The sequence below is a fragment of the Macrosteles quadrilineatus genome, unplaced genomic scaffold (assembly GCF_028750875.1).
Source record: "Macrosteles quadrilineatus isolate MER2022 unplaced genomic scaffold, UCM_ALF_1.0 Scaffold_1__1_contigs__length_201487025, whole genome shotgun sequence".
Classification (NCBI taxonomy): domain Eukaryota; kingdom Metazoa; phylum Arthropoda; class Insecta; order Hemiptera; family Cicadellidae; genus Macrosteles; species Macrosteles quadrilineatus.
In genome coordinates, this window is record NW_026542594.1 from 141493237 (window position 1) to 141508438 (window position 15202).

Below are 15202 nucleotides of genomic sequence, written 5' to 3' on the forward strand. Positions count from 1 at the left end.
TAACTTTTGTATTTGCTGTTTTAGCCCACTATTTGTATCGTCAAGACAGTAGAGCACACGTGTGTGTCTGTAGTGTGTGGTCACCATTTAAGTCACACATGTTCCTCAACGAGCCTCTTGCAGTCATTTCACCACGAGCCAAGCAAGGCACTTGCATACTAGTGTGTGGGCCACTTTAGTTGAACAAATTATACTTGATGTGTTTTGTTTTTCAGATTTTAAAAGTGAAACTTCAGTCTTTATATTGTTCTACTTTATAGTATAAAAAGTCCATCGTAAAATATGATACTTTTGTCTACGTTTGGACTAATTTTGTCAATTGTTATTCAAAGTCACAATAGTGATGGTGAGTATTTTTTCCCTCATAATTGTATAGCCTAGAGATTAGTTAATTGGTGGACGATGGTGCTTGAATCTAAATTTTCTTTGTTTGTAGCTATTTATTTAAATCAAACACCTTCAAAGAAAGCGGCCTGAACTTCTCTTCCTAAATGAGTGTATCCTTAACTTTAGCAATAGCCTCATTATATGGCTGTCAAATATTGATTTTCAATTAATAGGATTGTTGGAAATATCCCCGTAATTGTTTACCGTAACCAAACAAATAAGTAAAAGTCGGTTGTCTGTTCTAAAGTTACATTTTCTAATATTAAGGTGGCTTATATTATTACTTCGTGTAGCCAGATTTATTTACTTTTTTTGTAAAACTTATACTTTTAGGACTATTCTTGAAATCCTGCCTCTAACAATCTGCATTTCCTGTTCAATTGTGTCATTTTATATTTCCAGGAGCACAACCGATTACTGATGATGAATTGAAAACATTCAGTGAAACAGCTTTTGGAAAGGATAACAATAATGGTTCTTTGCAAGTAGTTGTCAAGTCCCAAGCCAAAACAAGGGCTTATTCTGACACTGACCAAGCACCTCTCCCGTGAGTTGATTTTCAGCAAAGAAAAAAATAACATCATGAATCAAACCAATGTTGATTTAAACTGATAAGTTTATGTAACTGTAATCTAAACTAACGCAACAAAATGATTATATATTATTCAGTTACGGTACTGTATTTTCTTTTTGGAGCCGCTGATAAGTAAGATAATAAAACAGCTATATCGAATGTAGAAACAGCTATACTTCTTGTAAGAGTCTCAACAATGGACTGTGTTTAATCAGCATTTTAAAATTGTGTACCTATAATTTTTACAATTGTCAGGAAATCACTAGCTATTCTATTAAAATATGATTCCTCTGTTTCTCTAATTTTAACAAATTTTACCTCAGATGCTCCCTTCGAGTGCACACTTTGGTCGAAGATTGTGGCCCTCATCTCCTTGACTAATGCCTTTACACTAGTTAGTGATTCAAGATTCAAATATTATCTTTATTCATAGCGTCAATAGAATTTAGATTCGGGATACTTCTTAAGATGATGGAAAGTTTTTACTAACTTAAAAATATTATAAGTTAACAATTTTCACTGCAATATACATGAAATTTAAACATAGAGATAAGTTTATAACATTACATTAATCAAAAAACTCATGTAGAGAGTACAACGGTTTGAGTAGCATTAAGCTTTTTCTTAAACACACAAAACTCTGGATTTTAAATTCACTGAAAAAGCATTATAGAATCTAATACTTGCATAGGAAGGTTTCTTTTCAATTTTCATACTACAATTTAAGATGGTGGCTTGTATAAGCAAATACTCTATTGTTTCTAGTATTATAACTATGGTTTTGACCTAACGTTTCTATTCTATGAGAATTCTTTTTTATAAACAAAATAAGTTTAAAAACGTATAGACTATAGTATATAGTCTATACATCTATATCTATAAAAGAGGAACTATGTATATATGTGTGTACGTTATGGACTCCGAAACCGCTTGCCAGATTGTAATGAAACTTTCAGGCATTATTAAGCATCTTTCAAGGATGGTTTGTGTGAAGTTTGGTGCAGATCCGTCAAAAGAGCTCCGCCCCAGAGGGTTTTAAGTGGGCCAATGTCAGACTTTTTAGCTACAATGTTTACAAATCTATCTATATATTAATAGGCAAGCATGTATCTTTAAAACCTTTTTTCTCAGCTCGTGTGCATCGCAGGAAAAATCTTCGCATACTGTTAGAAAGATATTTTTCCGTAGGTGTGCAGAATCCCTATAAAAACTAAAATAGGCTCAGAAATAAGCACAAAAAAGGAATTTGAAATTTGAAAAAAATTAACATGGGCTTTATGGGTTTCTATGCTGGTGACAAAATAACAACGCAATATAAACAGAAAATCAAAACAAATTGAAGAAACTCCAATCACATGTTTTATTTACAGTGTGGGATGAAAATAGAGAAGTCTGTATATTACAAATTTTTGGTCGAGTTTCGACCACTGGACGACCTCTAGTACTTATTTAATACGCAAGCAGGATTTTTGTGACAATTACTCCTCTGAAACTACTGAACCGATTGACATGTTTTTGGTGTCATTGGAAAGAGCGTAATGTGAAGTTGTGCAGGAAACTTTCTTTTTAGGGAAATAATTAGAGAGTGAGGCCCTGGGGCCCTTTAAAGTTTTGTATTTCTCCATAAGATTAACATGGGAAACAAACATTGTTTTGAAACTTCAGCTGTTGTCAGAAATTAAATATTAAAAATCGGTCTCCATGGAAGCATGAGAAAATTCACAATGTTTACATTTGCTGACATTTAAATGTAAACAACCAGAACTGTCAAATACCTATTTCACAATTTCAGACAGCTGATCCAAAAAAATAAAACAACTGTGTAGTAGGTTTATTTAAGCTTAAACTTTATGATGGATTATTTATTATAAATCTATTTCAATGATTATGAAACAGATTTTTGCCGTTGCGAACCAAAAATTAAAAGTGAGAAGAAGAACATGTGTTAATTGTAAACAATCAATGTGCAAATTATCTAATGTTGTATTAAAAATGGGTATAGTTTTGGATGTTCATTTCAGAGTTCTGCCAGTTTTTGCCTAACTCTGTTCTGTAGAGTTTAAAGTAGCCTACACCTTATTGTCTACAAATTGGCTAAATAACTTAGGTACGGTACATTATAAAAGCTGACAGCCTTTTTACGTTGACTTAAATTGTAAGCTTACCATTTCCCGTCCATGGGCAGTTTGATAGTTAAAAATTAACCCTTTAAACTGGAATGGGACTGTTATGTAAATTGTGAGTATTTCAATTAGTTAATAATATTTTAGTCGACTCTTTTAAAATAATCGGAAATTATGACTCTTATTAGTTTTTAAATAAGTCATTTGTTTATAGATAACTCTGTACTTCTTTGCAATTGCTCGATTTCGAGCAACATGTACACTAGTAAGTATAACTAGCTGTTACCCGGCAACTGTTTTTTTACCCGGCCGATTTTTGTTAACTTTCTTCGCCGCAGCAAACCTGCAGACTAAGCGAATTTCCATTTGACTGATTGGATTTACACTGAAATGTCTACTTAAAAATATAACATTAATTTATTCCCGAAATAGAATTAGTTTAAAAAGTACTTAGGTTTGCTGCATCAGGGAGGGTAAAACTGCTTTTGTTTGTAAAATGTTAATAGTTAGTAAGAAATAAAAAAATTTTCCAAATTTGATCAAAATATGTCCATAAACAAGCAAACTACAACAGTTTACTTATTCTCCATAAGAATAACATGGGAATTTTAAATTTACATTTTTTTGGAATTTTCTCCATAACCATTAGGCACATAATAACGCTTCAATATACTAAATTATTTGTTTTTTTAAGCTCTACAAAATGGTTTAGAAAGAAATTGCAAAATTTTATGTTTTTTGGGTCAAAAATGGGAAAAACCTATTTTTACCCCATAAAACCCCCCATAAACCCCCGTTCCCATGGTCCGATCATGCTGGATCGCGAACTCGTTCGAATAAACGTAGGTTTACACGTTGAAGGACTACCAGTATGCTTGAATTGAATTGTTTTACCACCCTTATCCAAACAGAAAAAAAGAATTTAAAACTGACTCAATAAAATGAATGCTGGCAATAATTACTGATTTCCAGGCCCTAAAACCTAAAACCATGTGTTATAATGTTCTTGTAGGTACAGTGTTCGGTTTAATCATGTTCACAATTATTAGTTTCTTACTGACTTAGTCTGACTAGTTCAAAATAAATTTTGTCCTTATACAATTCTGTTTGTGCGCTGCAGCTTATTTCACACTGGTCTGATCTTTCTGCAGGCATATTTCTTGGCCCCACTCTCACCTAAGTGTTCTGCTTTGGGCCCAAAATATACTAATAACCTATAACAAACTGTCAAATTTGTGAAATATACTCAGAGTGTTAAATTTACAGATTGGACTTATCCTGTTTGTTTTCAGGTTGCTGGAGCTAAAGCCCTCAGTACTGAAAGTGGCCACAGTAGCCCGTTTGATGGCTCTCTATGACAACTATGATCCAGATACAACTCACAGTGAAGTAATCACCAATGCTGAACGGAAGGAAGAGTCTGATTTCTTAGATGCTGTATTGAGTACACCAATATGGGCTTATACAAACAGTTTTCTAAAGTCAAAAGGTAGTTTGGAATATCACGCATATTAGTTAAACTATGGAAAGTTGGTTTTCCATATAAACGATGGTATTGTAATACATTTTTAGCGAAAAACCTCATTTAAATAGGAGAAATACCTGAAATAAAAGTCTAGAGGTTTCCACTAAATTAAAGCTCAAATACCACAGACTCATTCATTCATTCATTCACTCACTCATCACGAAATCTCAGAAACCATAAGACCTACTATGGTAGTAGGAACCTGAAACTTGGCAGGCATCTTCCTTTTGGGTAGAAAACGCTCACTAAGAAAGGATTTTACCCTCCGACCTCTGGGCTCCGCCCCAGTGGCTCTGGAGTTTCCCATGTTAACCTTATGAGAAATGGAATTAATGAATATTTTAACAGCTGTTTCAATTAAACAAGTTGGTTCTGTTCTATGATGTTCAATAGCATTAAAGTTACAAGGATTACCAACAGGGTGCAGCACTATTATTTCTTTTACATTTATGACAACAGCTAATTTGCAATCATGAGTGAGCGTAGCGAACGAACTTCAACCTGGAGGCAAGTTAGCGTAGCGAACGAGCTAACCTGAAGGCAAGTGAGCGCAGCGAACGAGCTCCAACCTAAAGGTGAGTGAGCGTAGCGAACGAACTTCAACCAGGACGTGATTGAGCTATGCGAACGAGATCACCTTGAAAATTAAGAAGTTAAATGGGGCAAAGCCCGCGGGTTACAGCTAGTTTAACATACTTTTAAACAGTGAAGTAATCACCAATGCTGAACGGAAAGAAGAGCCTGATTTCTTAGATGCTGTATTGAGTACACCAATATGGGCTTATACAAACAGTTTTCTAAAGTCAAAAGGTAGTTTGGAATATCACGCATATTAGTTAAACTATGGAAAGTTGGTTTTCCATATAAACAATGTTATTGTAATACATTTCAATGCATTAAGTTAGTTTGTATTTTAAAGGAAAGCCAACCTGATAAGAATTTTTGGTTAAGGGGATAGAGTTCAGCTAGCTTACCTGGAATCTCCAAAGCGCAAATTAAAACCAAGTCCTTTTTCTCTCGCACCCCTTAACAGGAACAACGCAAGTCAGATGAGGGTAACCAAGTCCATGGTTGACAAGGACATCAGTGGTGGCTGATTGGCTAACGACTCTCAGCTTCAAAATACCCATAGATACTTTCTGCCGACATGCTCGATTCAGAGTATCGTTGATTCTTAATCTGTAAAATTAAAATTAGTATAGTAATACTACACCAATCAATCTGTATATCAATTATATCAATTGTTTAAGATGAGGACGCCACTATTTGCGTATTTTAACCCAAATATGAGTGAAGAATGAGTGTATTGTTCATAGTATTCTTCATCAGGTTTTACGCAATAGGTTTATTCTTTCTCAATTATTTGATGGATGAATTGAAAACTTACTATTGATGATTTATTTTCCTCCTTAGGATTTGTCAATGGTACAAAATCGGAAATGAAGGAGTTGCTGAATAAAATATGGTTCACTGTATATTCTAGAGGAAATCGTAAACTAGGATCTTCAGCATTTGAACATATTTTTCTTGGAGAAATAAAACGTGGAGAAGTCTCTGGATTGCACAACTGGATTTTCTTCAGCCATGAAGAACAAAACAACCACTTAAACTACTTAGGCTACATGCAGATTACAGACTTCAATGGTGTAAGTTAAGATTTTTATTTGAAATCATTTAACAACAATACAATTATTATCAGGACACTTTGTTACTTTTTACCTATTCTTATTGCAGCCTTAACCAAAATCATAATAGTTTTCATGCAATACTGCAGTAACGTGCTGTAAACAGTAGGCCTATAATGTTTCAAAACTAAAAACCAAGCCCTCTTGGTTGTATTTTTGACGATTGTCATAAGCTGTACGTTAGTATTTTATGACAACGAACCATTTCATTTCAAGGTGATCATCTTAGTTTAAAAGCCACTGACAGTCAGTGAGTGATGTAAGGGGATAATGGTTAACTTGGTGGTGGAAGGGGGTATATTTTTTAAGTGACAAAACATGTGTTTTACAACAGTGGTTTCTTGGAGTAAAATCTGAACATTGGAAAATAAGTTTTAAGTCAGTACAAACTATAGAATTTTACTAAAAGTTTTAAGTCAGTACGGTACAAACTATAGAATTTTACTAAAAGTAGCTTATGCTTAAGTAGCAAATGGAAAGAATAGTCTTTTAAAAAATTACAAAATATTAGTTCTCGGTATCTAAAGAAATTATGTGCTCTACAGAAAGGAGGAGTGATCAAACTACATTACAAGTGGTTGGACAAGTCGAAGCCTGTCGGGACACTGTTTGTTGGCACTAGTCCGGAGTTGGAGCTGGCTCTATACACCGTGTGTTACTTCGCTCGTCCCAACGACAAGTGTTACTTGAGACTCAACGGAAAGTCCATCTACATACAGACCTACACCTTCACTGCCAACAACCAGAAACTCATAGGCAGTGCATTCCCCAGCTCGTAATCATCACTCAAATAACCGTCGCTCAATAGTTAGAAGTAACTAATTTTTGTATACTTTGAATTTTGTATAATCTATTTACATTTTATAGCTTTTTTAATTGACTAACACAGACAGGGTGTTTTAAGAATTTAAATGGTTAACGGGAATAAGTGTCTTTCTAGTCTTTTTACCGATAAATTTTAACTGAAGAGAAGTGACATATACATAGGGTTACCATAATTGGTTGACCCTACCCGGACATCGGCCAAACCGGGGGCAGACCAGAAGGTTTTGCAATAAAAGGTTTAAATTACCTGTATCCGTCAAGTGATCCTGGTTTGTAGTTGATTGACTACAGCCGTTTCATGTTGTAAAAACACATCTTCAGGTCAAACGTATATACATTGATTTAATCCATGGAATGGTCGTCAAGGTTTAAAGTTCACAAAAATAACACATACACGTACACGAAAACATTAAACATAAATTGGCCAACACAAAAATACGAAAAACGCGTGATAGGCATCTGACACGTACGGCGCCGCTGTTGACGCTCTTGACGGATACAGGTAATTTAAACCTTTTATTGTAAAAATCAGTGATCCAGAGGCTATACCATAAAAATGAAGAAGGGTTTTTTTTAATTATACACTTAAATTAGCAGTTTTAAGCAATTTTGAGAGGTAAAACTTGTTAAATACAGTGTATTGTAATTAATCTATCTTGATAAGCAAGCTTTTCAGTTAAAGATGTTAGAATTGAGATTTAAAATTATCAATTTATTCATGTATTTATTTATTCATCAGAACCGGATGTCACACCGGACACATGTTCCATATCCGTACGTAAAAAATAATAAGTTTTGCAAAATCTACATAGCAGGATTACTATATTATCTTAAACCAAAATAAATTATCTTTTACTAGGTAAAAATTATGTTTAAAATAATCTTGTTGAAGCCTTAGACAAGCATTCCAAGAAATTGGAAACACAATGTAACCTCATGTAAAATTGTTATGAGGAACCACACAAATTTTCCATTTCAAAACCATGTGCCATTGAAATATGGAAAATGCAACAACATTTTGCAAAAACAGTTAAGTTTCACTTATTGCTGTCGATTGATCGGGTAGTAATCTCAAATTGTCTCAAGATGTTTTTTTTTTTTTTTAATACATTGATAAAATGGGTTTACATTTGATCTGTGAGATTAGTTAGTTTACATTAAACATCTAATGGCCTGTACTTGGTGGCACTAAAACTTATCTAGGCCTAGTTTTTTTTTTTTTTTTACTCAAGAACACATTTACCAATAATTTGTTTTGTAAATATTGCAAGTTAGGCAGAGCAAACCTATAATAAGTTTCTTAGGGTATCAATTTCTGAATTTGTTTTGACAGAGAATGTTAACATTTTATTTTAAGTGCTGATGCGCATTCGGATATAAAATACTTAAGTTGTTTTAACATATTAAAAAAATTGTAATGAATAAGTTAATATTATCACCAATTATTTGTCGGTTAAAACAATGCTTAGTATATTAATGATTTTCACGGTGATAGTTAAAAGCCTTAATACTAGAAAAATACTGGTATGGATCATAAACATAAACAAATGACGTTTTTGGTCCGAAAGTAAACAAAACCCCTATACTAATAGCATTACTTAATTAACCTACGGTTTTGTTTACTTTCCGGTCAAAAACGTCATTTGTTTGTGATACAATAGAACCCCAGTTAACGTTAATAAAGGGGGGAGAGCCATTTCTGATAACCAATTCTTCGGTTAACCCATCGTATGCTAAAAATAGCCAATGTATCACCACAGTGTGTAGGAAAAATTTATTAAGAGAATCTCTATATAATTCAGTGTTTTATTTCAGCTACATAAATGTTTCAATGGGATAGAAAATACTTTAGACCAGACAATTGAAGTTATTAATGCATTTTGCAGCCCTATATTATTTTATAGAACCATTTTGTTTAACCCGGGTTTCGGTTAAAAGGGCTTCTACTGTACATACCGGGTCTTTTCTAGCATTCGTTTTTAAAAGGTGATTATTGCCACAATAGGCCTAACATACATTTTTTAATGTTGCATTACAAGAACTTGTATGTTAAATTTGTTACCTTTTTACTTAAACATTCAAAAAGTGTAACATCTGTGTGTGTGTGTGTGTGAAGATAATATTCAAATTACCTTATATATGTTGTTTGTATTTTACCTGTGATTTATACAAACCATGGTGATTATATTTTGTATTAATTTTTCATGTTAATTCTCTATTCATAGTTTTGTAAACAATTTACTGTTACTATTGTTTTTTATATATTATAATGAACTTTTAATATGTGTTAAGTTTTAGTGAACTAGCCAACCACTTCCATCCACCCAAATACTGATGGACATTTTCGGATGACCTTAGTAATCCGGATCAGTCAGTCTCAGTCACTGTCATAACCGGTTCAACCAACCCAGTTGTTTCGTTTCAGTTAGTTCAAAGGTTAGTTTGGATTGCAAGATTTTGGATCGTTCACGTTCAGACAGACACTTGAGCTTGTAGTGCAAGTCATCCCTGGGTTGTGTGAAAACTCTTGGTGTAATATGATAGAACGGAACACTGCCTGAACTGTTTGGATGGTAATAAAAACTATGTTAAGTACATTTGATCAAAATCACAATAGAAAAAAAAAACAACACATCATTATGTTAGGGTTGTTTATATTTTATTCATATATCAACATCAAATTAAAATGTCCTACCCACAGTAGACTCCATCTTATCGAAACAGCTTTTAACCGGATATCGGTTTAACCGAACTACACTCGGTAGAAATGACATCTCTTTAACCGGACAATTTTTATCAGCACATCGGTTTAACCGGTCTAGATCGGCAGGAAGTTGGCGGTACCGAAACGACCGTTCTCGTGGGAAAAAGATTTGAGACCAGTGATCACATGTCTAAATACAATGCTCTCCTAAATTGAAGTCAAATACACATTTAAACGGCCTGTTTTACTAGTTACTAGTACCATTATCCGGACAGGCCTCAGTCCCGAGGTTTCTGGAAAAGAAGGAGTCTACTGTACTCAAATTATCTGTTGCTTTGTATCCTCTAATCTAATTTGTATATAACCTTACTTTGACATACTATTCAACCGGTTAGATTGATCGGGTTTTAGGGTATTCACAGTTGGACTGCAATTGACTTGATATGGTTACATTGAAAGTTATGAAGCATACGTTATGATTAATAACTATTGATACTGTACATTCATTTTATGAATAATTGTGTACATTAACTCCATGATTAAACCCACGAAACAAGACTATCCAAACTAAAGTTGTTGTAGGTTGATACAATAAAAAAATACACCGATCACTTTGGTTTGCTACTTTTTTGTGAATATGATTGAGTGGGTTATTAGAGTTTCGCCTTTATTTTATAAAAACATTTTAGACATTAACCTCAATTTACTATGGTATATTAGAACAAACTTCTTAGGGCAGAACATTTAGGAAAAATTATAATACCTAATTCAAAATACAAAAGCCAAACTAATTGTCCTGGCATAAAAGCATTATAAGTCTATTTGGTAAGAACTTCTAATATTTCTTGTATGACGAAAATTCATTATTTTAAAACTAAAAAGTACAACTCTTAACATTGTTAGCCCATTTGGAAAACTTTGAATTACACTTTACACATCAATGATATGAAATATTCCTTCAATCGCCATTTAAAATCTAGTTGGTAGTAAAAAGAAAATCGTTGAGGCTATGAATATGGCTTCAACGTTTATGCCCAATTCCATTGTCTTCCGTTTTGGTGTGTACTGAGGTTCAAATGTAATCACAAAACGAATACTCATTTATCTTCAACTATTGGGTCGGTCAGTTCTTCACTACTCAGTTTCAGTCATATCGGTTTCCGGGTATTGTCAGTCTGTTTTAGAATTAATGAAAAAGTGGACGAAATGGCAGAAACGAAATAGTATATTATGTTACTAGTTCTGAATATAAGTGTTTACCGGAGGAGTGTGGTCGTTCCTGTGCGAGACAAAGTCGAGTACGGGATTACCATACGAGTCTGGTACACACATTTTGGACGAGTTACGTACGATAGTTTACGCCATACTACTAAATCTTTACAAATCCTTATATCACCAACTAAAGGACTAAAAATCACTAGTCATAAGCTCTAAGAGAGGTTATGTTTTTGTTTATAACCACTCACTGCCACCCAAATACAGTATAATCAGCTGATTGGTGTCCGGTAAAACTCATTACAGTAGAGTAGTACCTTTGACTATTAATACAACAACTGTATCCAATAGCATAGATATGCCAATAGTCAATGGTAGTACGCAATGAAACCCCATTTGATTAAGGTGGCGGCAAACAGCTGTTTTCTGGACTAAATCCTTGTGTGGAAAGTTCGTCAAAATAGTGTAGTGTAAAGGTCTTGTTCGGTTGGGGTGATTCAGATCCCTCGTTTACTTGGATACCTTCCAATCAAACGGGTCTTGACTGAACAGCCCACCTCTAAAATACTCTTTATGATGAATACCTTCCCTTGTTATCAGTAAACTACAGCCATTCCCCCCATAATCTTTCAAACAGAGCCATTACAGCGTGGATAAAAAAAAAAACTGATTAAAACTGATATTGGAAAAATAAGAAATTCAGGAGTTTTCAGATTTCTCAAAATATATTTTCAATTTTAGAACAATATGAGTAACAACAGTATAAATGAAAACATAATTCTTAATCAGAAAAATATATAACCATATACACAGTAAACTAAATGAAGTAATATGATCATAACAATGTATTTTTCCAATGATATAAATTGTCTATACAAAACTATTTGTATCTATAAAATATTATAAAAATATATCTAAAACTATGAGTATTAGTTTGGAAGGCAGTATTTAAGGCACACCAGTACTATCAGTATGGTTAGGTTATAATTGGAATGTGCATTGCTCATAAAATAAATGGAATGTTCAATGCTATATTGCTAATACACTGTAGTCAGACGTTTTACCCTTACTTTGAAGTGGCGTCCTCAGTGGTTAGGCTGAGACTAATTGAGGGAAGTTTGTCCAGGTATATTTATCACTTACCTCAGTGATACCTCACCCCAGCAATAATTATACCTGTACGAACTTCCCTGATTTAGTCTCAGCCTGGCCACTAAGTATGCCACTTAAACACTTCAAAGGGTGAAACGTCTGGCAACAGTGATTAGTGACAAGGCGGTTGGTGCCAAAAAACAACACCATGAACTCTCATGCATGACACCGGCCACAAAAGCCTACATTAAGAAGATATTCCTGTTTTGTATCAAATGGATTCACCGGAGTAAATTTAAATTAATATAATATTGATTGCTTAATAATAATTAATTAAAATCTTCAAATAATGGAGGCAGTACTAGGAAAAATAACAAATATTCACAATTAAGAGTATAATAATAATTAAAAGCTACATATTATACAAGTTAATATAACTTTGATATGAGTTATTGATATTAATCAATATTGATTTTGATTTTTCAACACTAATATTTTCACACCACATTTAGCCAAAGTTTAGCTAAGTTTAGCATTTGAATTTGGAATATAATACCATTGACCATTGGATACTGAAGTAGACGATATTCCCAGAAATCCCATCTATATGGACCAGCTGTCGCAATTTTTTTACTAAAAAAGAACGAAGTTGTGTGAGCCAGTCACAGAATGCGTTAGCATCTAAAATTCTATTTTATACCTTATTTTTTGTTGCTGAGCAGGTTGATGGGTCATAATAGTTGCTATAGCTCACCATAAGTCATTCCCTAAGTTCGACTTGGTAAAAAAATGTATACTCGACAGAATTTAGTAATTTAGATCAGCGCAATCTGTGAACTCATCAACTACAACAATTTTGATAAAAAACCTGGCTACAAATTTAACATGGGGATAGAATGTCTAGTTGTATTAATATTCAAAGAAAATACTAAATATTATGGCACCCGGGGGTATTACATTATCACTACTTAAATCCTAGTGTTGAATTAGAGTTTTCCAAAGAAATCAGCAGTATGATACTGTCTACAAACATTGTAGCCAATAATGATTACGTCTTCCTTTAGGTTTTGCTAGAACAGTCCAAGAATTTCACCAGTCTTTGTGTCGAGATCAATATCGTAGATACATGGCCTTGTTGGTAATCCAAACATCTTTGAAATCTGAAAAAACAATTGGAAAATTGTAAGCAGGTTGAAAAATAAAAACCTGTATAGTACAGTAGAACCTCTTTAATCCGAACCCCGGTGATCCGAACGTCCACTAATCCGAACACCTTATTGCTGTACTTTATACACAGTACAGTAGTTCTCTATTGTATACTGTATTTAATGTACATTACTGTTTATTCACTATGTTTACTACTGTATTAAATAAAAACTGTATTTTACTTTATAAAACATTTTATAACTTTTCCCGTAGCAATTACGATCCATTTTAACCTTGTTTTAGCTATTGTTATGTAAAGACAACAATATGTTCTGTAATCCGAACTATTCAATAGTCTGAACTACCCCTGGTCCCAATTAGTTCGGATTAGAGGTTCTACTGTATATGTAAATGCCTTATTTAATATTTTGATATGACCATAAAAAATAAAGTTATTTATTACGTAAGATTATTTTTACATAGGTTATTTAAATTGTTTGGAATTGATTTAATGATTTGTGAAACTAATTAGTTGATTTCTATTAACCATTGGTTTTAGCTCACCATACGCCTCTAACACAAAACGACAAAACTAACATCAGTGTTTCGTCTGTGACTATTGTGAGTGGAATGATCCTTGTTTTATTATAGATGACATAGGCCAGAAAAACCCAACCGGAAGCGGTTTGTCTGGCGGTTGGTGTCACACCTACTGCGAGTATGTACTGACACTTCGGATTTAACTTTGCGTGGCCAAATCTTGACGTGTGGCTGCAGCCTTATGCTAGATGGAATGTCTGACTGCTCTGATTAAAATTCAAAAATTGTATTAATTACCTCTCCACACATGCATACAACAAATCCTGCTCCAGCAGACAGGAAGACATCAGTGATATGGAGAGTGAACCCCTTTGGTACACCCTTTACCTCAGGGTCACCACTCAGGGACAACGCAGTCTTGGACATGCAGATCGGTAGGTTACCAAAACCCTGCAACACAATCATGTAAAAGATTTGAATACGAGTATTTTCACTTGGATAACTTCAACTGTATGTGCTCAAATATCTGGTTTCAATAGTAAAATTGTATCACACCAAGGCGTATGAAAGAAGGTGTGTGCATAGTGACGTCAGTGCGAGCAAAACGTGATTTATTTTACCAAATCATATACCTTCTGCTGTAGTTGCTCAAGCTTTTCTTCTGTCTGAGGAGACATTGAAATAGATGCAGCTCCATACATCTCAACTGCTATCTTTTCAATTTTTGCTTTCAAAGGCTGATCTAGTTTGTAGAGAAATCTGAAAAAAAAGATTGCACGATCATTAAATTTTTTATATAAATTCTCGTGGCAGTTGTAAATTATTTGACGGTTGTAAATGATTCACACCAAGGCATTTTTTATACAGATGTTTGAAAATGATTTAACTATAAACAAGGGGCTATGGGGGCCCCTTGTACAACAGGTTTATCCCCAAGCTTGTCAAGTGTGATAACAGAACTGTGTTTTAACTGCAATTGTTATAGAACAGCTATGATCTGATAAAAACTGACAAAATTATAAGATAATATTGATATTTACTGCTGCAATGTTGATGATACCTTTGTCTTCTTAACGGTAACAGACAAGTTATCATAATCACAGCTGAGTATCTTCAATTTATATCTTAATTCCATTTACAAGAACCTTGAAGAAAAGAACGAGTAAAGTTTCTTGAAGTAACAATCACAAAACATACCGAAAATCCCATCTTTAAAGGGTTACAGCTCTTACAGGAAACCAATTACTACGGACCAAGCTATTCATTTATCATCCAATCGGGTGTATAATGAAAAACTGGCAGCATACAGCATCATTGTTCACAGACTAATTTCCCATTTCCCCTGAACCTCTGAATAGTAATTTGTCTCCAGATAGCCTCTCTCTA

The 15202-nt window shown here is 33.8% G+C and overlaps 2 protein-coding genes across 4 annotated transcripts in view; one reads left to right on the plus strand and one right to left on the minus strand.

The window, feature by feature from the left end:
* The first annotated feature begins 215 nt into the window (after positions 1–215).
* Positions 216–9406, plus strand: LOC128985933 (endoribonuclease CG2145-like). Its single transcript, XM_054405928.1, has 5 exons — positions 216–346; positions 790–934; positions 4377–4573; positions 6023–6255; positions 6840–9406. The coding sequence occupies exons 1-5, from the start codon at positions 283–285 to the stop codon at positions 7071–7073; spliced, it is 873 nt and encodes a 290-aa protein (XP_054261903.1). The 5' UTR covers positions 216–282; the 3' UTR covers positions 7074–9406.
* Positions 9407–11740: 2334 nt separating this feature from the next.
* LOC128985942 (C-1-tetrahydrofolate synthase, cytoplasmic) overlaps positions 11741–15202 on the minus strand; it is a 48712-nt gene continuing 45250 nt past the window's right edge. For all 3 annotated transcript variants that reach the window (XM_054405952.1, XM_054405942.1, XM_054405959.1), the window contains exons 18-20: positions 14449–14575; positions 14114–14266; positions 11741–13290 (exon numbers count right to left, since the gene is read on the minus strand). In XM_054405952.1, the coding sequence (XP_054261927.1) occupies positions 13201–13290; positions 14114–14266; positions 14449–14575 (370 nt within the window). In that variant the 3' untranslated portion in view covers positions 11741–13200. The remainder of the gene's footprint in view (positions 13291–14113; positions 14267–14448; positions 14576–15202) is intronic.

What these genes read in the sequence shown, in the direction of transcription:
- LOC128985933 (XM_054405928.1), top strand. Translation starts at nt 283, where the DNA reads ATGATACTTTTGTCTACGTTTGGACTAATTTTGTCAATTGTTATTCAA. An exon ending in CAGTTTTCTAAAGTCAAAAG is followed by an intron (nt 4,574 to 6,022) that starts GTAGTTTGGAAT and finishes TTTCCTCCTTAG; the next exon opens with GATTTGTCAATGGTACAAAA. An exon ending in AGATTACAGACTTCAATGGT is followed by an intron (nt 6,256 to 6,839) that starts GTAAGTTAAGAT and finishes TGTGCTCTACAG; the next exon opens with AAAGGAGGAGTGATCAAACT.